This window comes from Hemitrygon akajei, chromosome 11 (genome assembly GCF_048418815.1).
Source record: "Hemitrygon akajei chromosome 11, sHemAka1.3, whole genome shotgun sequence".
NCBI lineage: Eukaryota > Metazoa > Chordata > Chondrichthyes > Myliobatiformes > Dasyatidae > Hemitrygon > Hemitrygon akajei.
In genome coordinates this window covers 124,008,871-124,034,692 of record NC_133134.1, presented here as the reverse complement: position 1 = coordinate 124,034,692, position 25,822 = coordinate 124,008,871, and the positions used below count along the sequence as shown (strand labels likewise).

Here is a 25,822-nt window from a genome sequence, read left to right as displayed (position 1 = left end):
CTGCACCTACTGTCTATTGTTTATTGTCTATGCTTGGGGTCATCAACTTACTGGGAAAAAAAATATTCGACCATGTTGCAATTCTCTTGCAGACTACATCAGGTTTTCTACAGAATTTCTCTGTGGTTTGCTGCATTCATTTTACAAAACATAGCATTTAGTCTGATGGCTAAAAAACTCAATTTTGGTTTCTTCAGGCCATAGAACTTTCTTCCAGCTGACTTCAAAGTTTCCCACATGCCTTCTGGCAGTCTCTAGCTGAGAGTTTTTTTTCAACAGTAGCTGGCTCTTTGCCACTCTCCCATAAAGAGGTGACTGGTGAAGCACCCAGACAACAATTATTGTGTGGGGTGGGAGAGGGTGGAGAGTGAATACTTTTTATAGGCACTGTAGATATTTTTGACAGATAGTAATTTTTTCCTCGAAGTTGAGATGTCCAATACTAGAGGCATGCATTTAAGGTGAGAGGAAGAAGGTTAAAAATAGATTTGTGAGGCAATATTTTTAGACAGACAGTGGTGGGTGCCTGGAATGTGCTTCCAGGCGTGGTGCTGGAAACAGATAGGACAAAGGTGTTTAAGTGGCTCTTAGATGGGCACGCGAATATGCAGGGAATTGAGGGATATGGAGGGATTTGGTGTCATTACCTTAGTTGGTTTAGAACAACATTGAGGGCCGAAGTGTTTGTTGCTGTGGCATACCCTTCTATGTTCTGTGTTCTATCTCTCTATGATTATGACTCTATAGCTTTTAAGATGGGACACTGAAAAACACACAAATCCCAGGAACAATATGAGATTTAAACTATTTAATTTTGGAAGAATGTCTACTTGCATCCACTTACAAATATGCTTGCAATTCTCTCTGACCCTCCTGCCTCTTGTCCTTCTCCATGTACTTATCCTTGCATCTGTGTCAAGTGTTTTGCTTGCCCCTACATCTCCTCTTTCTCACCACCACTTAGGGACCTTCCAGATGAGACAGTCCTTCAAATGTGAATACATTGGTGTCATTTATTGCATCTAGAGCTCCCAGATACAATTATCCTCTACATCAGTGAGACCTAATGTAGATTGAGGACTCACTTCATCAAATACTATTGTTCCGTCCGACATAATGGCCAAGATCAACTGGCAGCAAACCATTTCAATTTCACTTCCCATTCCACACCAGCGTGTCTGTCCACAGACTACTCCACTGCTCAGTTCAGCCCAGATACAAATAAGAGGAAAAGCACACCGTTTTTTTCACTGTTAGTCTCTAACCTGATGGCATGAACTTAATTCTTTCGTAATTCCAGCAACCATTTCTCTTTGTCTCTCCCTTATTTAATTTCATTTATATAACGCGCTGTAAAGTTTCACTGCTAATGTAATGGCCTCTGTGTAATGTTTCACTGCTAAGGTAATGGTTTTTCTGTAGCAGCAATGTTTGGGTTATGACTAGAGATAACTGCGGCTTTGGAATGTATGCTAGCCAATGAGAGGCATGTTGTTCTTTCTTGTGGGTCTGGGAGCAGGGATTTTGTGGTCTTTTGTTGACGAGAGATGAAGAGAGAAGACGCGAAAGGAAGGAATTGGTAGACCGGTGGATGGAGTGGACTTGGAGTGAGGGTCCGACAGTCAGCAATGCTCAGAGAAGGTTGATGGGGGACAACTGGACAATTCCGTGAGCTCCAATGTGCAATTTAGACTGTTTCAGTAAAATGGGCCCTTTTTCTTTATACCTTCTTTACTAACCCAATAGTCAGATTAAGATTTATGAAGTTCAATGGTTTAATTGCATATGGTGTGCTGTCTGATATTTTGCAGTTCGGATTTGTAACCGGGCGACACATCATGCAGCATTCACACAAACAAGATTTCTCAGTCTGACTGGGCCGGAGGCTGTCTTCCCTTAGACAAACCCATACAGGCCAAACCTGAGGATTAAATTTATCTCATAGCCCCAACCCCCAAAATACCTTCTCTTTCACCTCCCCCACGCTCTCAATATATCCAGTGTCCGCACATTCCTACCTCCGGTTCCCTTGCTCACCTACTTCTCTCTATTTCATCTTCCATTGTCTCTTATCAGATTCCATCTACCTCAGCCCTTTGGCACCTCCATCTATCATCTTCCAGCTTCATACTTCACACCCACTCTCCTACTTGCCTATCTTCCCCTCTCTTCTGGATTCACCCCTCACCCACCAGGTCTCGCTACAGCCCTTCCTCCCACTTTAATGTTGACTGTCTCCCCTCTTTCTGTCTGGTTATGAAGAATGGCTGAAACATTGGCTGTCCATTCTCTGCATAGATGACTCATTGATATTGTGTGGTACTCCAGGTATCCTGCAGCTGATGTCTTTCTTGAGTTTCTACTTGCATCTAATCTCTCTGAATCCTTTTAACTGAGACTGCATTAACTGGCATGCTCTCGGTAGGCAGAATTCCCAGTCTGAGAACTGGAAACTTATGGAGTCTATGTTGCATGAGTTGGCTCCAAGAGGAAACCAGAAGTGAGTACAGAAGGACTTGACAACAGAGCAGAATTCACTGACCTACAGTACAAAAGCATTATACTGCTGGAGAATAGGATGAATTTTGGGAAAACCTTCATCTTTTATATCCCCAATTGCATTGTTGATGTTCAACAGACTGGTGTATGATGGTTCTAGTAGTTTGGAAAATAGCACAGGTATGAATTCTAAAGGCTGTGATCATACTGTAACTTATTAATATAAGTCAGACTAAGAAGATATGCTCAGCATGTATTAAGTTCACAACAAGATGGAACTGCACAGTCCCACATCCTGTATCATACCACAATCCTGCTTTGATTCTCGACTATCTAGTGCCTTTAACACCATTCAGCCCAAGATCTTAAGGCACAAACCAACGGAGATGGGAGTAGACTCTCACATGGTCGATTGGATAGTGGACTACTTGACAGATAGACCTCAGTATGTGCGGTTGGGGGACTGTAGGTCTGACACAGTGGTCAGCAGCACAGGAGCGCCGCAGGGGACCGTGCTCTCTCCGGTCCTGTTCACCCTGTACACATCAGACTTCCAATATAACTCGGAGTCCTGCCATGTGCAGAAGTTCGCTGACGACACAGCCATAGTGGGGTGTGTCAGGAATGGACAGGAGGAAGAGTATAGGAAACTGATCCAGGACTTTGTGATATGGTGCAACTCAAACTACCTGCGTCTCAATATCACCAAGACCAAGGAGATGGTGGTGGACTTTAGGAGATCTAGGCTTCATATGGAGCCAGTGATCATTAATGGAGAATGTGTGGAGCAGGTTAAGACCTACAAGTATCTGGGAGTACAGTTAGACGAGAAGCTAGACTGGACTGCCAACACAGATGCCTTGTGCAGGAAGGCACAGAGTCGACTGTACTTCCTTAGAAGGTTGGCATCATTCAATGTCTGTAGTGAGATGCTGAAGATGTTCTATAGGTCAGTTGTGGAGAGCGCCCTCTTCTTTGTGGTGGCGTGTTGGGGAGGCAGCATTAAGAAGAGGGACGCCTCACGTCTTAATAAGCTGGTAGGGAAGGCGGGCTCTGTCATGGGCAAAGTACTGGAGAGTATAACATCGGTAGCTGAGCGAAGGGCGCTGAGTAGGCTACGGTCAATTATGGAAAACCCTGAACATCCTCTACATAGCACCATCCAGAGACAGAGAAGCAGTTTCAGCAACAGGTTGCTATCGATGCAATGCTCCTCAGACAGGATGAAGAGGTCAATACTCCCCAATGCCATTAGGATTTACAATTCAACCGCCAGGAGTAAGATATGTTAAAGTGCCGGGGTTGATTGTATTTAATGTATTTAAGTAAACTACTTAAGAACTTTTTAAAAGCTATTATTAATGCTTTTTGAGAGAGTGATTTAGATGCATATCATATTTTTACTGATTTGCTACAACAAGTGTATGGGACATTGGAAAAAATGTTGAATTTCCCCATGGGGATGAATAAGGTATCTATCTATCTATCTATCTATATTTCTGACAAGTAACCATGCTAAGCAATGCGGTGACAAATGAACAATACTTCTTTGTTTAATGTAAATGTGGAATTGGAAATGCCCCTGTGGTGCAACAAGCCATGCAGCTTCCTCAGAGTTTCAGCAAACCTGGTTCAATCCCGACCTCTGGCGGTACCTGCGTGGGATCTCCACCTGCTCCAGTTTCCTTCCACATCCCAAATACTTACAGATTGGTGGGATCAGATGGGGGATGGAGTTTGGATGAACTTGGACTGGTGTAGGAACTGGGTAAATGGGTGTTGTTTCATTTAGATTGGGTAGCTAAAAGACCTGCGTCCATGCTGCATGTCAAAATTACTCTATGAGCAAGGCTAAAGTTGCAATCCATGTGCATTCTGACTGATGGGGACACCTAGTGGCCATGAAAAGCAAGACAGTTATAATTGAAAACAGGGGAATGTCTCCACTATTAAGTGTATATTAATTATTTTTAGACAAAAGCTTGAATGGTATAAACTTCTTAAATAAATGTAAAACAGTAGTGTGACATTTCAGAATAATGATGGGAAAAAACTGAAGGAAGAGGAGAAAAGTAATGGGGTTGATGAATTGAGGGTCATGGGTGGTATTGTGAGATTGCTGTACAGAAATAATGGAGTGTCTGTAATTGCTGCATTGAAAATCTAGCACAATAGGAAATGTGTTAAAATAATGGAACAAGTTATAGCAGGGACATTTGTTTCACACCAAAACCATTTTCTATTGTTGAAAACTGAATCAAGATATCTTGCATATCGAAGCAGAAGGGAATACAGGGTGTTAACTTGAAATTGCCATTTCATTTCCTTTGTTGAAAGGGATCTCATTTACCAAATTGATTTACAGCTCAGAAAAGAGGAAATGATTATCTCCTTGCACTGATATTGATGAAATCTAGAATACAAATAAAGTAACTTTGGTGATAGTCTCACAAAGAAAGATCAACATTCACATTGTTGCCTTTGATCAGTTTACACCAAAATGAAACATTGTTTAAACATATCATGAAGCTTTCACTTTCTACAAAGTTAGACAACAAGAAAATTAAACCTGTCATCTGTTGTACTTGACTGATCAGTTAGACTCAGAAAAGTACAACAACATCACCATTCCTTGAAAGCATAAACATGCTCCCTGCAATTGGTAAAGAGAATTACACTTTATACTGTACAAAAGGCAGCAGCGGGCCATTACAATGAAAAAGAGCTTTGATCAGCAGCCAATCCAGAATTGGAATTGAGTGGAGGGGACTTCAATCAGGTACGTTGCCGAGTACAAAAGGTAGCAGCAGGACAGTACAGTGAAAAAGAGTGGCCATCGTCAGAGTGGACAGAGTCAGAGTGGTGATCTTACGGCTTTAGCTCTTCAAGGTTTCAACAACAATGGGCTTTGGTCAAAGAAGGCAAAGAAAACCAAGGTACTAGGTTAAGATTATTTCCCTTCCTTTCTTTATATCTGCACAGATAGGAATAGTAGAGATGCCAGGCAGGATAATTGAATGCTCCTCTTGCAGGATGTTGGAAGACGGGGGGAGAGGGAGACTACAATGTGCCTTCTAACAATCCACATTAAGGAGTTGGAGCTGGAACTGGATGAACTCCAGTTTATTCAGGAGGCTGAAGGGGCGATAGATAGAACATATAGAGAAGTAGTTACACCCAAGGTGCGGGACACAGGAGACTGGGTGACAGTCAGGAAAGGGAAAGCAATTAAGGAGCCAGTGCAGAGTACCCCTGTGGCCAGCCCCCTTCAATAGTTGTATCACTTTGGATATTGTCGAGGTGAGAAGGAGGGGATGACCCAACAGAGGAAAGTCACAGTGTTTAGGACTCTGGCACTGAGTCTGCATCTTGATTAAGAAGGGAAGTGGGGAGAAAAGGCATGATGTGCTGACAGGGGATTCATTAGCTAGGGAACAGTCAGAAGGTTCTGTGGGTGAGAATGAGATTACTGAATGGTATGTTGCCTCATGGGTGCCAGGATCCAGGATATCTCGGATTGCATCTCAGCATGCGAAAAGCCAGAAGTCATGGTCCAGGTAGTTACCAATGACATGGGTAGGGTGAGTGACGAGTATCTACACAGAAAGTTCAGAGAGGGCAAGACCTCCAGAGTTGTGATCTCAGGGGTGTAATTCTATACAAAGATAGATTACTCTGGCTACATGCTAGTGAGGCCAGAAATACAATGATTAAACAACCTAATATGTGGCTAAGGAGCTGGTGTAGGAGGCAAGGCATAAGATTGTTGGAACAGTTGGTTCTCTTCCAGGGAAAGTGGGACCTGTACAGAAGGGGCAGTGTAACTGAACTGGAGGGTGGCTATTATCCCAGCGGGAAAGTTTGTTAGTGCTGCATGGTGGGGTTTAGACTCGAGTTGCAGGGAGGTGGAACCAGAGTGCCAGAATAGTTAGTAGAGAGTTTGTGGAGGCAGATGTTGGCAAAACCTCAGACAAAGTTAGGAGTGAAAAGGTAGAGCATGGTGTGACTAATGCCCTGAGCTGCCTATATTTCAATGCAGAAAGTATTGCAGGAAAGGTGGATAATACTGCTGAAGATGAGATAGCTGGTTTGCAAAGAGCTGTAATGTGTAGTGAGGAGAGGCTGTTAATAGGGGAAAATTGCAGTCAACGGGATGAGTTGCAAAATAAAAGGCAGACAAAAACAAGAAGGGTGAATACAGGACTGAATGTTTTATATTTGAATGCATGTAGTGTACGGAATAAAGTAGATGAACTTGCAGCACAGTTGCAGATTGGCAGGTGTTATGGTGTAGGTATCAGTGAATCATGGTTGAAAGATTATAGCTGAGAGCTTAAAGTCTAAGGACACGCACTGTATCGAAAGAATAGGCAGGGAGGCAGAGTGAGCGGGATAGCTCAGTCGGTAACAAGTAAAATCAAATCATTAGGAAGAACTGACATAGGGTCAAAAAGTGTTAAATCACTGTGGATAGAGCTAAGGAACTGCAAGAGTAAAAAGTCCCTGATGGAAGTTGTATACAGACCCCCAAACCATAGTAAGGATGTGGCCCACAAATTATAACCGAAGAAAGAAAATGCATGCCAAAAGGGCAATGTGACAATAATAATATACCTGTGATATGAAGGTAGATTGGGAAAATCAGGCTGGTGCTGGATTCCAGGAGGGGGAATTTCTAGAGTGCCTAAGAGATGGTATTTTAGAACAGCTTATGGTTTAGCCCACTAGCTGATCAACTTTTCTGGATTGGGTGTTGTGCAATGATCCAGAACTTAAGGTAATATAACCAAATTTGCCCTGAAATTTGAGAAGGGGAAGCAAAAGTCAGATGTTTCAGTACTACAGTTGAGTAAAGGGAATTACAGAGGCATGAGTGAGGAGTTGGACAGAATTGATTAGAAAAGAACACTGCCAAGGATGGCAGCAGAGCAGCAACTGCTGGAATTTCTGGAAGCAATTCGGAAGGCACAGGATATATACATCCCAAAGAGGAACTAGTCTAAAGGAAAAATGACACAGCCATGGCTTACAAGAGAAGTCAAAGCCAACATTAAAGCCAAAGAGAGTGCATATAATAGAACAAAAATTAGTGGGAAATTAGAGGATTAGAAAGCTTTTAAAAACCAACAGAAGTCAACTAATATGTAATTAAGAAGGAAAAGATGGAATTACAAAGTAAGCTAGCCAGTAATATTAAAGAGGATACCAAAAGTTTCTTCAGATAAATAATGCATAAACGAGAGGTGAGAGTGGATATTGGAATTCTGGAAAATGATTCTGGAGAGATAGTAATGGGGGAAATCAAAATAACGGATGAACCGAAGAAGTATTTTGCATCAGCCTTCTCTACGGATGACACCAGCAATATGACAGAAGTTTCAGGTGTCAGAACTCATGAAGTGTGTGAAGTTATCATAACTAGAGAGGAGGTTTTTGGGAATCTGAAAGGTCTGAAAGTAGATAAGTCACCTGGATCAGATGGTGTATATCCTAGCATACTGAAAGAGGTGGCCGAAAAGATTTTGGAGGTATTAGTAATGATCCTTCAGAAATCATTAGTTTCTGTAACGGTTCCAGAATGGTTCCTGCCGCACTCACCTCAATAATAAGCAAATGCTTTGAGACACAGGTCAAGGATTACATCTACAGCTTGCTAAGACCCAAGCTGGACCCCCTACTATTCACCTACTGACATAACTGATCGACAGATGATGCTCTACACACCGTCCTTACATACCTGGAGAAGAAGGATGCTTATGTGAGAATGCTATTCTTGGGCTATAGTTCAGCATTCAACACCACAATTCCAGCCAGGCTTGACAAGAAACTCAGAGACCTTGGCCTTGACCCTGTCATGTGCAGCTGAATCCTGGACTTCCTGTCAGATCGCCGGCAGGTAGTAAGAGTGGGCTCTCTCACCTCCACCCCTCTGACTCTCAATACAAGAGCCCCTTAGGGCTATGTACTTAGTCCACTCCTTTACTCCCTGTATGCTTATGACTGTGTTGCTATCCACAGCTCTAATCTGTTAATTAAATTTGCTGATGATGCTACATTGATTGGCCTAATCTCAAAAATAATGAGGTGGCCTACAGGGAAGAAGTCATCTTTCTGACACAGTGGTGTCAAGAAATCAACCTCTCCCTCAATGTTGCAAAAACAAAGCTGGTTGTGGATTACAGGAGGAATGGAGATGGATTACCCCCTACTGACCTCAATGGGTCTGGAGTTCAGAGGGTAAACAGCTTTAATTTCCGCGGCATCCACATCACCGAGGACCTCATGTGTCTGTACACATCAGCTCTGTGGTGAAAAAGGCACAACAGCGCCACTTTCACCTCAGACAGTTGAGGAAATTTGGTATGGGCCTCCAAAGCCTAAGAACTTTCTACAGGGGCACAATTGAGAGCATCCTGACAGTCTGCATCACTGCCTGGGATGGGAACTGTACCTCCCTTAATCGCAAGACTCTGCAGAGAGTGGTGCAGACAGCCCAGCGCATCTGCAGATGTGAACTTTCCATGATTCAGGACATTTACAAAGACAGGTATGTAAAAGGGCCTATAGGATCATTGGGGACATGAGTCACCCCAACCAGAATCTATTCCAGCTGCCACCATCCAGGAAACAGTACCGCAGCATAAAAACCAGGACCAACAGGCTCTGGGACAGCTTCTTCCACCAGGCCATCAGACTGATTAACTCATGCTGGTTTGAGTGTATTTCTATGTTGCATTGACTGTTCTATTTATTATAAATTATTATGATCGCACATTGCACATTTAGATGGAGTAAAGATTTTTATTCCTCATGTATGTGAAGGATTTAAGAAATAAAGTCGATTCAAATTCAAATTCAAGACTGAAAAATTCATATGTCACTCCTCTCTTCAAGAACAGAGAGAGACAGAAGAAAGGAAACTATAGGTTAGTTAGTCTGATCTCAGTGGTTGGGAAGATGTTGGAATCAATTATTAAGGATAAGATCTCAAGGTACTTGGAGGGACATGATAAAGTACACTTCAGTCAGCATGGTTGCCTCAAGGGAAATTCTTGGCTGACAAATTTGTTGGAATCCTTTGAGGAAATAACAAACAGGATAGACAAAGGAGAATTGGTTGATGTTTTGTACTTAGATTTTCAGATGGCCTTGACAAGGTGACTTGTGGCTGCTTAACAAGCTATGAGTCCATAGTATGACAGGAAAGATTCTAGCATGGATAAAGCAGTGGCTGATTGGCAGGAGGCAAAGAGTGGGAATAAAGGGAGCCTTTTCTGGTTGGCTGTCGTGAAATAGAGGTGTTCTATATGGCTTTGTGTTGGGACTGCTTCTTTTTATGTCTGTGTCAATGACTTGGATGATGGAATTGATGGGTTGTTGCAAAGTTTGCAGATGGTATGAATCATCTGTGGAGGGGCAGGCAATTTTGCGGAAGTAGAATGGCTACAGAAGGATTTAGACAGATTAAGAGAATGGGCAAAGAAATGGCAGGTGGCATACAATGTTGAGAAGTGTATGGTCATGCGCTGTGGTAGAAGAAATGAAAGGGTTAACTATTGACTAAATAGAGAGAAAATACAAAAACTGAGGCACAAAGGGACTTGAGAGTCCTTGTGCAGGATTGCTGAAAGGTTAACATGCAGGATGAGTCTGTGGTGAGAAGTTAAATGCCATGTTAGCATTCATTTCAAGTGGATGAGAATATAAAGGCAAGGACATAATGTTGTGACTTTATAAAGCACTAGTGAGGTCTCACTTGGAGTATTGTGAGCAGTCTTGGGCCCATTATCTTAGAAAGGATGTACTGAAACTGGAGAGGGTTCAAAGGATGTTCACGAAAATGATTCTAGAATTGAATGGATTGTCATATTAAAAACATTTGATGCTCTGGGCCTGTATTCCCTTGAATTCAGAAGAATGAGGGATGACCTCATTGAAACCTATTGAATGTTGAAAGGGCTTGATGAAGTGGATGTGGAGAGGATGTTTCCTGTGGTCTAAGACCAGAGGACAGCCTCAGAAGGACATCCTTTTAGAATGGAGATGAGGAATTCCTTTAGTCAAAGAGTGGGGAATCTGTGGAATTCAGACTGCTGTGGACGTCAGTCTTTATGTATATTTAAGGTAGAGGTTGATACATTCTTGATAGGTCAGACCAAGAAGGAATACAGGTAGAGGGGAGGAGATTGGGGTGACAGGAGCATTGGATCAGCCATAATGAAACTGTGAAGCTGATGGACCAAATGGTCTAAAGTCTGCTCCAATATCTTGTGGTCTTATGGTTTTATGGTCTTATAAATTAAATGAGCAGGAAGTCTGTTCAATAAAGCACACGGTGAAATATTTCACATTTTCTGAGAATAAATGTGATGTGACAGAATTACAAAGAATACTTTGAAATTTCCATAAATATTGTCATTTGAGACCATAAGACCAGAATGCATAGGGGCAGTATTAGATCATTTGCCTCATTGTGTCAGCACCACCATTTGATCATGACAGATTTGTTTTCCCTCTCAAATCCATTGAACAATAACAATAAAGTTCTGTTCTATTATATTCTCTTGCCTTCTTCCCATAACCTTTGACACCCTTATAATCAAGAACCTATCAACCTCTGCTTTAATTATATCCAATGACTTGGCCTCCATAGCCATACTGTACATTGCAATGTATTCCACAGATTCCCAATTCTCTGGCTAAAGAAATTCCACTGGATCTTTGTTCTAAAAGCACATCCTTATATTCTGAGGTTGTGCTTCCTGGTCCTAAACTCTCTCATTATCGGAATCATCCTCTCCACATCCACTCTATCTAGGCCTTTCAATATTCGATAGGTTTCAGTGTGATCCCCCTCATTCTTCTAAACTCCAGTGAGTTTACGTCACATGTCGGTGATAATAAACCTGATTCTGATTCTGAGTACAAGCCCAAAGCAATCAAACACTTCTGTTCTGTTAACCTTTTCATTTCCTGGATAATTCTCATAAACCTCACCTGGACTCTCCCTATTTCCAACACATTTTTTCTTAGATATGGGGCTAAAAACTGTTCACAACACTCCAAAAGTGGTCTGAGCAATGCATCATAAAGCCTCAGCATTACATTTTTGTTTTTATATTTTCATCCTCAGAAAATGAATGCTAACATTGCATTAGCTTTCCTTACTTCCAACTTAATTTGCAAGTTAATCAGGGGATCTTGCTAAAAGACTCCCAAGTCCATTTGTACCCCTGATTTGTGTATTTTCTCCCATTTAGAAAGAAGTCTGCAGCTTTATTCTTTCTATCAAAGTGCTCTTCCCTACACTATATTCCAGCTTCTAATTCACTTCCCATTCTACCAATCTGTCTAAGTCCTTCTTCAGACTCTCTGTTTCCTCTTCTCCACCTGGCACACCACCTGTCTTCATATCACCAGTAGACTTTCCCAAAAAGCCATGACATCTGTCATCTAGATCATTGACATACAACATGAAAAGGGACCCAAATCTGACCACTGCAGAAAACCATTAATTACTGCAGCCAACCTGAAAAGGCCCCCTTTATTCCCACTCTTTACCTCCTATCAAACAGCTAGTCTTCAATCCAATCTGGTGTCTTTCCTAGAGTACCATGGGCTCTCATCTTGTTTAGCAGCCTCATGCTTAGCACCTTGTTAAAGACTTTCTGAAAGTCCAAGTAAACAACATCCACTGCAACTCCTTTGCTATCCTCCCTGTAATTTACTCAAAGAATTCTAACATATTTATCAGGCAAGATTTTCCCTTTTAAACAAAAATCATGTTAACTTCAGCCTTTCTTAACACATGCAATGAGTATGCTGAAGCTTCAAGCTTAAAAATAGAATGCAAAATAGTGTCTCGTCTTTTCTTTTCCTCCCTTGTTAAAGTCTAGTGTGACATTTGCAATTTTCCAGTTATCCAGAACCATTCCAGAATTTAGTGATTCTTGATAAATCACTACTAATGCCTCCACAATCTCTTCAGTTATCTCTTTCAGAACCCTGGGGTGTAGTCCATTTCGTCTAGGTGACTTATCTACCTTCAGACTTTTCAGCTTTCCAAACACCTTCTCCTTAAGAGCAACTACCCTCACTTCTGTCTCCTGACACTCTCAAATGTCTTGAATTATGCTAGTGTATTCCACAGCGAAGACTGACAGAAAAAACTTAATGAATTTGTAATTTTCCAGCATCTGATATCCAATCTCATCACAATCTTGAAAGCTCTCTTAGCAGAAGTATTCATGCTAGAGGTAGCACAGCACTGAAACCCTTAGAATCAGCCTGCTCACACCCAGAAGCTTTGAGTACAAGTGTTGCAAAACTTTCAGCATGATTACACATGGTGCCAGAATTTCAAACTGACAATTGTGATCTTTTGCTGTTGAAGCAGTTTCTGAAGAAATCGGTCTTAACAGGTACAGATAGTTGTGGGTGTGTGGAATGCACTGCCAGTGACAGTGGGAGAGGTGAATACAATAAGGTATTTTAAGAGACTCTTAGTTTAGTTTGGAATTTAGAAAAATACGTTGTAGGGAATTCTAGGCAGTTTCTAGAGTAGGTTACATAGTCAACACAATATTGTGGACCGAAGGGCCTGTAATGTACTGTTGATCTTTATGTTCTTTGTTCTAAATACTTTACCATGTGAGGCTCATTTGGGTTGTGCAAGTAAGAGATTTGGATCAGGTATCGAATCGGCAGTCCACATCTCTGAATTATTGGTGTCTTTGAGGCAGAGATGAACATCTGCAAGGAGCATTGCAGAGTTTAACCCTCAGATTCATGGTGTCAATGTTAATTATGGACTTAAAAGCAGAAGAAAAAATGCAGATGTTGGAAACTGAAATGGAAAAGAAAACTGCTGAATCTACTCAGCATGTCAGCTAATAACTCAGAGAGAAATAGAACTAATCTTCCAGATACATGGCCATTGATCTGAAACATTAACTCTGTTTCTCTCTCTGTTTTCACAGTTCAACCTACTGAATAGTTCTGTTATAATTTCATTGGCTTCCATTAGCAGGAGAGTCTCTGATCTAAGGTCACAGGCTCAGCATAAAGGGACATTACTTCACAACTGAGATGATGAGAAATTTCTTCAGCCAGAGGTTGTGAATCTGTGGAAGTCAAGTCATTGGGTGTACTTAATGCAAAGATTTGATAGGTTCTTGATAAGTAAAGGGGTGTAAAGGGTTACAATGAGAAGTTGGGAAATGGGGTTGAGAAGTCACTCATGATTGACTGGCAGAGCACTGGATGGTTTGAATGATCTAATTCTGCTCCTATGCCTTCTGTCTTATGGCCTTCATCATGTTCTTGCTGGTGCAGTTGGGTCTTTGTAATCAATTATAAATAAATTTTTATTGAAAAATACCTTATGATGATTATGGCCTGGTCACTGTTTATGCTTTATTCCAACAACAACAACAAAAAAGTGCTCTCTCAAGTGGTTTAAATGGAGATGCAGTGGGCATTTGAGGTTTAAATACTCCATTAAAGATTTTGGCAATCCCTGAAAATTGATTGGACATCCAGAGGGAAAATTTCTAATTGGTGTAACAAAACAATGATGTGAATTTATGTCAAGTTTTCAAAGTTATTCTTCTAACAGCAACTAATAAGCAAATCGTGATTCATGTTAAAAGCACTTCAAATATTCTCATTTTAACCTGTCAAATATTCTTTTGACTATCAGTTTTAACTGAAGTTAGATTTCAATGTATAACTTCTGGTTGCTGTTATTTACGATTCTAAGTACTTTTTAAAATGATATATTTCATTTTTTTCTTATTCAGATGACTCTTATCCAGTGAGGATTCCACGTGCAGAAACCATCCCCAGTTACAGCTCTCAGCATTGACAAAAACTTCCAAATGGTGGAACATTTTCTGGTGGCTTTGCTCCAAACTGTGGCACTGAATATGCCCAACAAAACAAGCAGGAGGATTTCCAGGAAAAATGGATTGGTGTTTTGAATGATATTTGCAATATCTTTTCTTTTGTAAATCCATACTTCCTCTTCAAGAGTCCGGGTAACTAAACAAGGCTGAATAATTGAACTAAAATAAGTACTGAAAGGAAAGGCTGCTTTTACAAAAGCAGATTTTAGCTCATGTTCCAGGATGTACAATATAATTTCTTACCATAGAAAGCAGAAGTATTTTTTTGTTCTTGTTAAGCACTCAGTTTCAAGAAAACGCTGGTGTTCTATGTCAAATTCAGTAACAAAAAATCTGAATTTTCTTAATTAATGATCAGTAAGACAAGCTATTGTATGAACCTGTGTTTGTTTATTTAGGTGCTAATTACAAAAGACTGCAGAGTTTTGTTCAGTAACTCAATTTTAGAATTCAGTAAAGTGCAATGTATGATTTTACTGAGCTTTTTTTCACATTTGCGCAGGGGCACCAAAATGCTCTATCATACAGCACACTTGTTCTGGCATTTCTAAACTGATGTTACTTTTATTTGCAACACAATGCAATAACCAATCCAGCAATGGGAACTTAGAAAAGTAATTCTTGAGGTTCGTGACTTTTTCAGGTGAATGGGATGTCTGTAAATTACAGGAAGAAACATGTGAATGGATATTTTTGGAATGTTACCGTAACCTTTGGTGATTACAAGAAAATTCTTTTGCAATGCAATTTTTTAGGTTTTTTTTTGTTTTCAGTCAATACCTGGCATTTGACATGGGTGTTTGTTGAAATAGAGTGTGCTGTAGGTGGACTCAGTAATTCAAAGTATTATCACCAGATTAAAGGTAAAAGTACTCTAAAGATCGCAGCCATTTTGAAAGGATGACTAACTGAACTGTTGCTATTTACAAACTGTACATGAATAATTAATCACTACAACGCTGGATTTATTTCCAAAAGAGCAAGAGGAGAAATCAGAGGTATAACAAATGTAATTGTTTGTTGAGCTAACAAAATCTGCAAAGAGAATATTCTGGATATGCACAACACATCAGATAGCACCTGAAAACAATGGCCATTTTAATGTTTGGATGATAGTCATTTTTTACTATATGGTTTGGTAATTTATGTGAATATTTTTTTCCTAAGATTTTTCCTGTGACATATCAAAGTCCTAAAGGTGAATAGAATTAAAAATGATCAGCAACTGCAAATGGAATAAGTTCATTTTTGTATTTTTAAAAATGCTGAATGAATACCATGCCCTGTGCAATTAATTATATAATTATTACAAGTTTTCACTTACTAACATTTAAGCTACACAACATAGTAGTTTTTGGCTAATTATTTCATTTATAATTATATATCTTAGACACTTTACAAATATATAGTAGAGTGGTATTGATATGGTTAAAGTGAACAGACAAGTAGCTTCATAATTTTGGTTGTATTTTCACTGGATTATTTTATGAACCTTATGAAGAACAAATTATTCTGGTTTCAAACTTTTATATATATTCTAGTTTTAAAGTTTTTCATTATTAATTTCCAGTTGGTCTGGCCGTGTATTTATTAACCTCATTCAATCAAATTCTTTCTGTTGAAATCAGTGCTCAAAGTTCAATGCCAGCCTTACCATTGTACAAGTAGAAATTTAATTTCTAGTTGATAATCCCAAAGTGGATAACCCTGTAGTATCCTTACAGGAGGAGACTGTATATGTTTTGGGCATCATTTGGAATCTTCCCAGTCTATAAAGTGGCTGATTAGTACTTTCCTGTTTAGCACTTGATGTTTTAGCCTCAACAGTACCTTTCAGAATATAATCAGCAGATGGTAGTGCTGAATGACCATGTCAATACAGTACGTACTTTCTACAAAGTTAATTCTATTGTTGGTATGAGTTTCAGAAGTAGTAAAATGCAATGATATGACTAGGTATGTGAAGCACAATTGAACAGGGAAAAAGTTCTATCCTTTCTTCTTTTAATTTGTTTTATGGCTCAAATGACATTTAAGGCTCTCTTAAGAGTTGAGATTTCTAGAATGAGATCTATCCTACTCAATAGTCAGAGAAGAATTGATATTGGATAGATGTAATGACCAATCCTGTCCTTTTCTTCCAACTGAGCTCTCCCTTAATGATCACTCATCAGAACAGGGATCATCTAGACTAGTTATGGGAGGTAAAATTAGCTTTAGACCTCAATTAAATATTCTGCATAAATTATCAAAGTCAATTATAAGCTGAAAAGAATGCCATATAAATATAGAAGACATAACATAGAACATGACACAGCATGATGTTGTTCTGAACTTTTAACCTACACTAAATTCATAAGATTTACGGTAATGTTGCTATGACTTGAGGGCCTGAACAATAAAGAGTGGTTGGGAATAATAGGTCTTTATTCCTTTAGTGTTGGAGACTATGGGGTGATCTTTTGAAGGTACATAACACTATGAGGATCACAGACAGCTTGAATACACATACCTTTTCTCCTGGGAAAAGGAACCATAAATGACCAGGCATATGTTTAAGATGAAAATGGAATGTGAGAAGAAACTTATATGGAATGGTCTAGCTGAGAATGTAGTTGAGGCAGGTTGAGGTATAATAACCACATTTAAAAGAAATATGGGTACGTACATTGGTAAGAAAGGATTATAGGCCAAACATGGGCAAATAAGAATAGCTTAGCTGGGCTTTTTGGCTGGTTTGGTTGAGTTGAGTCAAAGGACTTGTTTTCATTCTATTTTACTTTATAACTATGTCTCTGAATGTAGCTTCCCTCTCTATTAAACACGCAATAAAAAATGTAACTAGTGAAGAAAGATTTGCATCTTAAAAAGATCCCATCAGTTGTGATTGTTGTAAAATGTTTGACAGCAGTTTCCTTGGCCATCGTCCTCATTGAAAGGAATAGTTTAAGATGGTCTTTCATTCATGTATGTGGGACAACACATGTCCAATACTTCTAGCTTGCAGTCATACTATCTATAGAAGCAACACATAATGTGAATGATTTGAAGTGACAGCCCCCATATTCGCTTCACTCTTCAAGGATGAAGAGTATTTGGCTCAGATTTTTACCCATTTGGTTATTCACTGAATTGTCGTCAATAAAGACATTGATTTGTGCAGGAAGCAAACTAAGCCCTTCCACCTTTGGTTGTCATGATTGGGACAAAAGTAATACAGCTCCAGAAAAGATGCATCAGTTGCTCAGTTTCTCTACCATTTTTATTTTTGCAAATGAATGTCCTTGCTAGATCATTGTGTCCTCATAACTTCAGTGTTTTTTTTCTATTTTTATTCCTACAATTTCTTCCCTACGTATTCATCTGTCAATATTACTTGAAGATTGATTCTACTTTTGCTGAGAAAAGCATTCATATTCTTCATCTGTCCATGCATGATCTGAACTCATTGTTAAGTGGACTCATCTGCAAGCTCGATGTTGATTTCTGTCAATGACAGATTACTCTGCAGTAACAGAGCCTATGCCTTGGAGACTTCAAAGAGTTTGTGGCTGCAGTCTCTTGAGCACAGTACATGGATTCAGAGATAAGTGATATAAATATTTATCTAACCGAGAAATAGAAATGAACAGTGAGTTAAAATTCAGAGAGAAAGCTTGTAAGAACATTCAACTGGTTTTAGGATTGGCATGCCAAAACCATCAATTTAATAATTAGTTGTTAAGATCTGGAAGGTCTAGAGTACAACATATTTAAAAATTAACACTCTAAAAGTGTTATATGATGTGTTGATAATTCAGATTTTGAACAAGATTCAACAATTTCCAATTTTGACATCTACCATATCTTCCATGCAAGTTAATATTAAAAGAGGAACACACTAGTTGTTCAAAAAAACTTCTGATATAGAACACCCTAAAGGAGTAATGATTGGTGGGATCTTGCTGATGCTAAATGAGTGGTTTATTTCACTACTCCCATTGGGCTGAGCAGAATTTACATGACTTCCCAGGATGCTTTGGGCCGCAGATTACGCTATCTGGAGAAAGAACAATGATCTACTGCATCGAGTGCTGTACCTGGATCAATCAAAATCATTGACACATCACTGTCCAAACCATATCAGATAAAAAGAAATAGGTCTGTGACAGACACTGTACTTTGAAATCATGCTTGCCATTGAAATGAAGCTCTTTTCCATAGATGAAATAATTGAAATTATTTTTAGTTTTCTTGTTTCAATGCAGTTCAATGATTTTTTTCAAATGATCACTAACTTTTCCACCCACCTCTTGTTCAATCTGAAACCACTTCAATCATTACTAGTACAGATTAACCACCACAAATTTGGAATGACTGGGACCTGCACAGTGCCGGATTAATGATTTTGCTGTATCACAGGTGGTTAGGTTAGGATTAGATAAATAGACACCTCTGACTCATGTGATGATCACTTCACTCTACCTTTAAAGTACTCTGCAAATAGTTCAAGTTGTAGAAAAAAAGAAAAAGAAACAACAATAAAAAAGAGAAATTTATTGAAGTAATTTACAGGGAAAATTTCATAGGAGGTATCTGTATTTACTTACATCAGAAAGTTGGTTATCGCCACTTAGCTAAGTGCTAGATCAGCACAGATTATAAAAATAAATACAGAATAACACAGAAGAATGATTTTCTTCTTTTAAAGACCATACCAACGTCTGATTTTGCTAATGTCACCTTCAAAACAGTAGCAACAGGTTGGCATGGCAACGCAGGAAATTTGAAATTAGGCTGGCAAAAATTATGTCCAAACCAGATTACTGACTACCAGGTATGAGGTAGTTGACCTGTAATGCATTGTTAAAAATTCCTAGAGATTCTTTTTCACATAGTAATTTAATTATTTAATCAGAAAACAGGGTTCAAAAGATAATATAAATCTTCATAATAACGCCTTTAAAAATGTTCTGATCTCAAGTTAATGCTTGCTAGATTTCCAGATGAGCACTCAAAATACTCAACTGAAAATACTCAAGCTAACCAGGTATAATACTACAATGCAGATAGTATTTATTATGTATTACAGCTGATCATAAGATTACAGGACTTTATGAATGTTTTAAGTTCATTGCCTCTCAATTAAATGCTATTAAGGATAAATTCATCTCTAGTCTATGCCCAAGGGAAGTAATTTTGAGTTGTAAAATCAAACTGATTACTTAGTACTTAAATTAGGGGTTCCCAACCTGGGATCCATGGACCCCTCATGTAATGGTAGGAGTGCATGGCATTAAAAGGTTTGGGAACCCCTGATTTAGAATAAAATTTAACTTCCCCAAGGTAAATTTCCTCCAAGATATAATCTAGTCTGTTACATTCAGGGCCTTGTTGAAAATCAGTTAAATGTGTAACATATGAAATGCTTAACAATAATACATTTCAAAATGGAATCCTTAAATTGTGAAATCAATTATAAGTTGTCACAGACTTTGTCGAGTTGTTCACAAACTTGTTCCAAGATTAAAAGAAGCAATTTCTATAATGACTGTATCATTTTCAAATTCGGAGAGGGTATGAATAAATATTTTGATATTACTGATCTCTCAGTGTAATTTTAAGCATTTAATATTGAGACGAATTATTGCTTATTGCTCATTACTGTCACATGTAGACATAGAAGGATTCTTCACTGCTGTTTCTGGAACAATATTTTTTTACTAGACAGTGTTGTTAGCCCCAAGCTGAACACCCAAACCTGGATGTCCAGTGGATCACTCTTAGTCTGGCTTTTACCCTTTAATCTGTCTGGTATGGGTGTTCCTAGCAAGAGCCAAAGCCCAAGGCCTTGTCTCCAGCCAACCTAGCTCTCTAGGACATTGATGCACGTAAGTCTCCAAATCCTATGACAAGGTTGTGGTGCTCTTGCAGGATTGAGAGGAAAGTCTGCATTTATATTACAACATGGGGACTATGCAGTGCTCTTTCGGACAATTTAATAGTAGTTATTATAATATGAGATGGAGGAAAAACAATAATTTAGCCATATTTTACATATTTGTTATTGAAATGTCATAGCATAAAACGGGCAGCAAGATATTTTTTATGCTAGAGATATACTTAAATATTGATGATATTACTAATCTACTTAGAGTGAAAAGTCTTTCAGCAGCTTATGAAAGTAGTAAATGCTTCATGTTCTCTGGCACACATTTTTGGCAAGTTGCTTCTAGATTAGTTTGTTGAAGATGAGTGCCTCCTTGCATGGTGACAGCATAATCACTAACTCATCATAAGCAGTGTTCTGGGAAATTTGCCTGTAGTTATAAGCAGCAAATTCTAGGCACCACATCCTGTCTTTCAGACTCCAAGCAGCACACTTCCTGTGTCTTGTGTGAATTGTGTAGTATTCATCAGGGTACTTGCATTGGCTTTTTAAATTTTGCTTTCACATTACAAGTCTAATTATAATAAGTTAACTAGATGTTTGCTGTACTGGCAGTAAAAGCTAAAAGCATAAAATGATAATCAATCCTAAATAATAAAATAAATAGAACAGGTGGGAAAAAAAGTCAAACTTACAAAAATAATTAATGAAAACCTCTGTGCCACAATAGCATAGTGGTTAATGGGATGCTTTTACAGCTTGGGACATCTGAGTCCGGAGTTAAGTTTCAGCACAGTCTGTAAGGAGTTTGTACGTTCTCCCCATGACTGTCTAGGTTTCCTCTGGGTGCTCCAGTTTCCTCCCACAGTACAAAGATGTTCCAGTTAGAAGGTTAATTGGTCATTTTAAATTGTCCTGTGATTAGGCTAGGGTTAAATAGATGGCTTGCTCATGGCTCAGCTCATTGGTTTGGAAAGGCCTGTTCTGTACTTTACCTCTAAATAAAATTTATAAAAAATAATAAAATAAAATGACTCATAGTATGGCTTGTAAAATTATAATTACTTTTCTCTATAAGATGGTCCAAATGAACTTTAATTAATATTATTTTTATATAATTAACACAGCTTCCATACAAATTTGAGGTTTATGATTGACAATTTGTCCCACAAATAGCAAAATTTTACCTGAAGAGTTCACCTAAATGCACTATGCCTATAGAAAGTATTCACCCCCTTGGAAGTTTATTATTTTACAACATTGAATCACAGTGGATTTAATTTGGCTTTTTTGACACTGATCAACAGCAAAAGACTCTTTCCTGTCAAGTGAAAACAGATCTCTACAAAGTGATCTAAATGAATTTGAATATAAAGCACAAAATAATTGACTGCTATAAGTATTCACCCCCTTTTATATGACACTGGCTTTAGAAGTCACATAATTAGTTAAATGAAGATCACTGGTGTGTGGTTAAGGTGTTTCAATTGATTGCATGCAACAATTGTTGCCTGGGTGTTTCACCAGTTGCAGCTTTATGGGAGAGTGGCAAAGTGAAAGCTACTGTTGGAAAAAAGCTCACATGAAATCTCAGCTGGAGTTTGCTAGAAGGTAGGTGGGGATACTTTGAAATCAGCTGGAATAAAGTTCTATGGTCTGATGAAACCAAAATTGAAATTTTAGCCATCAGACTAAATGCTATGTTTGGCATAAGCCAAACACTACACATCATCAAAAATACAACATCCCTATCATGAGCAAGGTGGTGTTATATCATGCCATGGGAATGTTTCACTGTAGCAGAACCTGGAAGGCTTCTGAGGGTAGAGGGTAAAATGAATGCAGCAAAATACAGGGAAATCCTGGAGGAAAACCTGAGGCAGTCTGCAAGAGAATGGGGACTTGGGAGAAGATGTGTTTTCCAGCAAGACAATTACCCAAAACATAAGGCCAAAGCTACACAGGAATGGCTTAAGAACAACAAAGTTAATGTCCTGGAGCGGCCAAGTCAGAGTTCAGACCTCAATACAATTGAGAATTTGTGGCTGGATGTGAAAAGGGCTGTTCACTCATGATTCCCATGCAATCTGACAGAGATTGAGTGGTTTAGTAAAGAAGAGTGGGGAAAAATTGCTGTGTCCAGATTTGCAAAGCTGATAGCTTATCCACACAGACCCAAGGCTGTAGTTGCTACCAAAGGTGCATCTACTAAATACTTTCTTTGATCCACAGCATCTGCAGTTGTATTTTTGTGTTCTACTAAATACTGACTTGAAGGGGTGAATACTTATGAGTTCAATTATTTATTTGTGATGTATTTAGATCACTTTGTCAACATCTATTTTTACTTGACACAAAAGTCTTTTTCTCTTGATCAGTGTCAAAAAAAAGCCAAATTAAATCCACTGTAATTCAATGTTGTAAAACAATAAAACATGAAAACTTCCAAGGGGGTGTATACTTTTAGGCACTTTTAATGATGGACAGCCTGATGTGGATCCCAGCAATGTGAATCTCTTTAACAAGTGCACTTTCTTGAAGTATCTGTCCCACTAATTTGCACTTGAAAGTACTTTCAAAGTTGGATAAAATATTTTCATATTCTTGAGATAAAAAGCTTTCTTGTGGAGATACTGTATTTAGCTAAAGGTGGGGAGATAGTCTGAGACTGAATGTCATTAAAGCAAAGGGTATAATTAACACCTGTGCTCTGTTTTATGTACCCAAATAGAAAAACTACTGTTATTTAAAGATAGTGAGAACTTAAACATTTTTGTAACAACAATATTTTCTGAGGGCTAAATTATTCCTCTGTTATTATCGGATTCCTCTTTCACAAAGAACAGGAATGAAAATGCAACTTGTGCTTTACTGATATATCTGAAAATATTTGTACATACGTGAGAAGCTCTGGGTACTGGTCATGATTTTTTCAATTCAGGTGAACATTCTGGCTGCACTGTATTCTAAAGCAAAGAGTTACTTTAAATAGACTAGTGTTTAAAATTTTAAATCAGAAAACTGATTAATTGAAGATGCACTAAAATTTAGATTTATAGAGTTCAGAGAATGGTTGCTATGTTGTAGAAAGAAAGATGGAGAGAGAATCCAACTGTGTTTTCAATTTTTGACCCCAAGAATTTCAAGGCATTGCTTAATTAAATAGGTGTGTGTGTGTGTGTGTGTGTGTGTGTGTGTGTGTGTGTGTGTATATATGTGTGTGTGTGTGTATACATATATATACATATGTATATATGTGTGTATATACATATATATACATATGTATACATATGTTATACATATACATATATATGTTATAGATCCAGCTTAGTCTTTGAGAGACTTTTTTTTCAGTAGGTGTGTTCCACACGGTCCATGTAAACTTTCTCCATGACTCCCAGAGCCCAGGGCTCTCACTTTCCTGATTCCACACAAAATAATTTCTCTCTGCTGTCACATTCTTATCTGTCACTGCCTTGTAGTCATTGTAAAACACCAAGGGGCCTGAAGAATCCCTTGTGCAGACTCTGAATGGTTTATACCTACCATTCTGATCTAATGTCAGGTCTTCATTATACAGCATAGCTAAAACACACTTAGAATGAATGAATCTGCATTTATATATTGCCCTTCGGTACACTGGGATGATCCAAGGAGATTTATAGTCAATTAAATAGTCATGGTTACCTCTGGGAATTACAGCACTAATTTGCACATCTCCTTTGGAAATGAGATGCAAAGAAAAGCAGTTAACGCACAGCCTTTTCCACTTCCTGTTGCTTTGGAATAAAGGTGAGGGTTATCAGGCAGGTGTGTGCTGCGAAGGAGCCCAGGACATTGGAGTCAAGGATTGAGTCTCAGATGAGTTCTTGTCCATAGCGTTCCTTTCAGAGGATACATTCTGCTTCCTATCATCGATAACCCCTTCTCTGCTTATGGTTTTCAGTGGGATGTTAGGCCCTGTAGATAGCTTTGAAAGCAGTGAACAGGTCATAATTATTGACGAGTTTCTGGATCTCCCACCATCTGTTTTCTTGGTCACATTTTTTTTTTCCTGTTGAATATTACTCATAATACAAATTTCTTTCCACTTGAGTCAGGGTGGGGTTTTCAAATTTCTGGACTTAAGATGATTATTCTGGGTTTTCCTGATTCCTAGCTCTTACAAGACCAGACTTTGCTATCTTTGATGGAGAATCCAAGAATTTCTTCACTGACACTATTTAGAAAAGAACATCGGCAGAGATGATGGCAATAGTTGGAATTTCTGGAAGCGTTTTGGAAGGCACAGGATATATACATCCCATAGCGGAAGAAGTGTTCTAAAGGAAAGATGACAAAACCATGGCTAACAAGAGAAATCAAAGCCAAAATAAAAGCCAAAGAGAGGATATATAATAGAGCAAATATTAGTGGGAACTTAGAAGATTGGAATGCTTTAGAAAACCAACAAAAGGAAACTTTAAAAAAAAGTAATTAAGAAGGCAAAGGTGGAATACGAAAGTAAGATAGCTAATAATATAAAAGAGGATACCAAATGTATATTCTGAAACATAAAGCATAAAAGAAAGGCAAAAGTGGATATTGAACCATTGGAAAATTATGCTGGAGAGGTAGAAATGGGGGACAAGGAAATGGCAACCAAACTGAATAAGTATTTTACTTCAGTCATCACTGTGGAAAACACTAGCAGTATGGTGGAAGTTCCAGAGTGCCAAGTGACAGAAGTGAGTGACGTTGCCATTACTAGGAAGAATGTGCTGGGAAACTGAAAGGTCTGAAGGTAGGTAAATTAGCTGGATCAGATTAGAACCACAGGGTTCTAAAAGAAGTGGCTGAAGAGATTGTGGAGGAATTAGCAATGATCTTTCAAGAATCACAAGATTCTGGAATACTGGAAATTGCAAATGTCACTCCATGAAAGGAGAGAGGCAGAAAAAAGGAAATTATAGGCCTCTCTGACCTCAGCGGTTGGGAAGATGTTAGAGTCGATTATTAAGGATGAAAGGATGAGGTCTCATGGTACTTGAAGACGCATGATAAGATAGGCTGTAATCAACATAGTTTCCTCAAAGGAAAATCTTGCCTGACAAATTTGTTGGAATTCTTTGAATAAATAACAAGCAGAATACACAAAGGAGAATTGGATGATGTTGTGTACTTGGATTTTTAGAAAGCCTTTGACCTAGTGCCCCACATGAGGCTGCTTAACAAGTTAAGAATCCATGGTATCAAAGGGAAGATACCAGTATGGATAAAGCAGTAGCTGATTGGCAGCAGGCAAAGTGCGGGAATAAAGGGAGCCCTTTCTAGTTGGCTGCTGGTAATGAGTGTTGTTCCACAGGGGTCTGTGTTGGGACTGTTTCTTTTTGCATTATATGTCAATGATTTGGGGGATGGAATTTATGGCTTTGTAGCAAAGTTTGCTGGCGATATGAAGCCTGGGGCAGTTAGTTATGAGGAACTAGAGAGACTACATAAGATCTTTGACAAATTGAGTATGGGCAAAGGAGTGACAGATAGAATAGAGTGTCAGGAGGTGTAGGGT

At 38.7% G+C, this 25,822-nt stretch overlaps 1 protein-coding gene across 1 annotated transcript in view; it reads left to right on the top strand.

Annotated features, from left to right (window-relative positions):
• The window catches only part of LOC140735187 (docking protein 5-like), a 515,728-nt gene extending 500,091 nt beyond the window's left edge, over positions 1-15,637 (top strand). Inside the window, exon 9 of the mRNA XM_073059974.1 lies at positions 14,301-15,637. Coding sequence (XP_072916075.1) covers positions 14,301-14,365 — 65 coding nt within the window. The 3' untranslated portion in view covers positions 14,366-15,637. The remainder of the gene's footprint in view (positions 1-14,300) is intronic.
• The last annotated feature ends 10,185 nt before the right edge of the window (positions 15,638-25,822 follow it).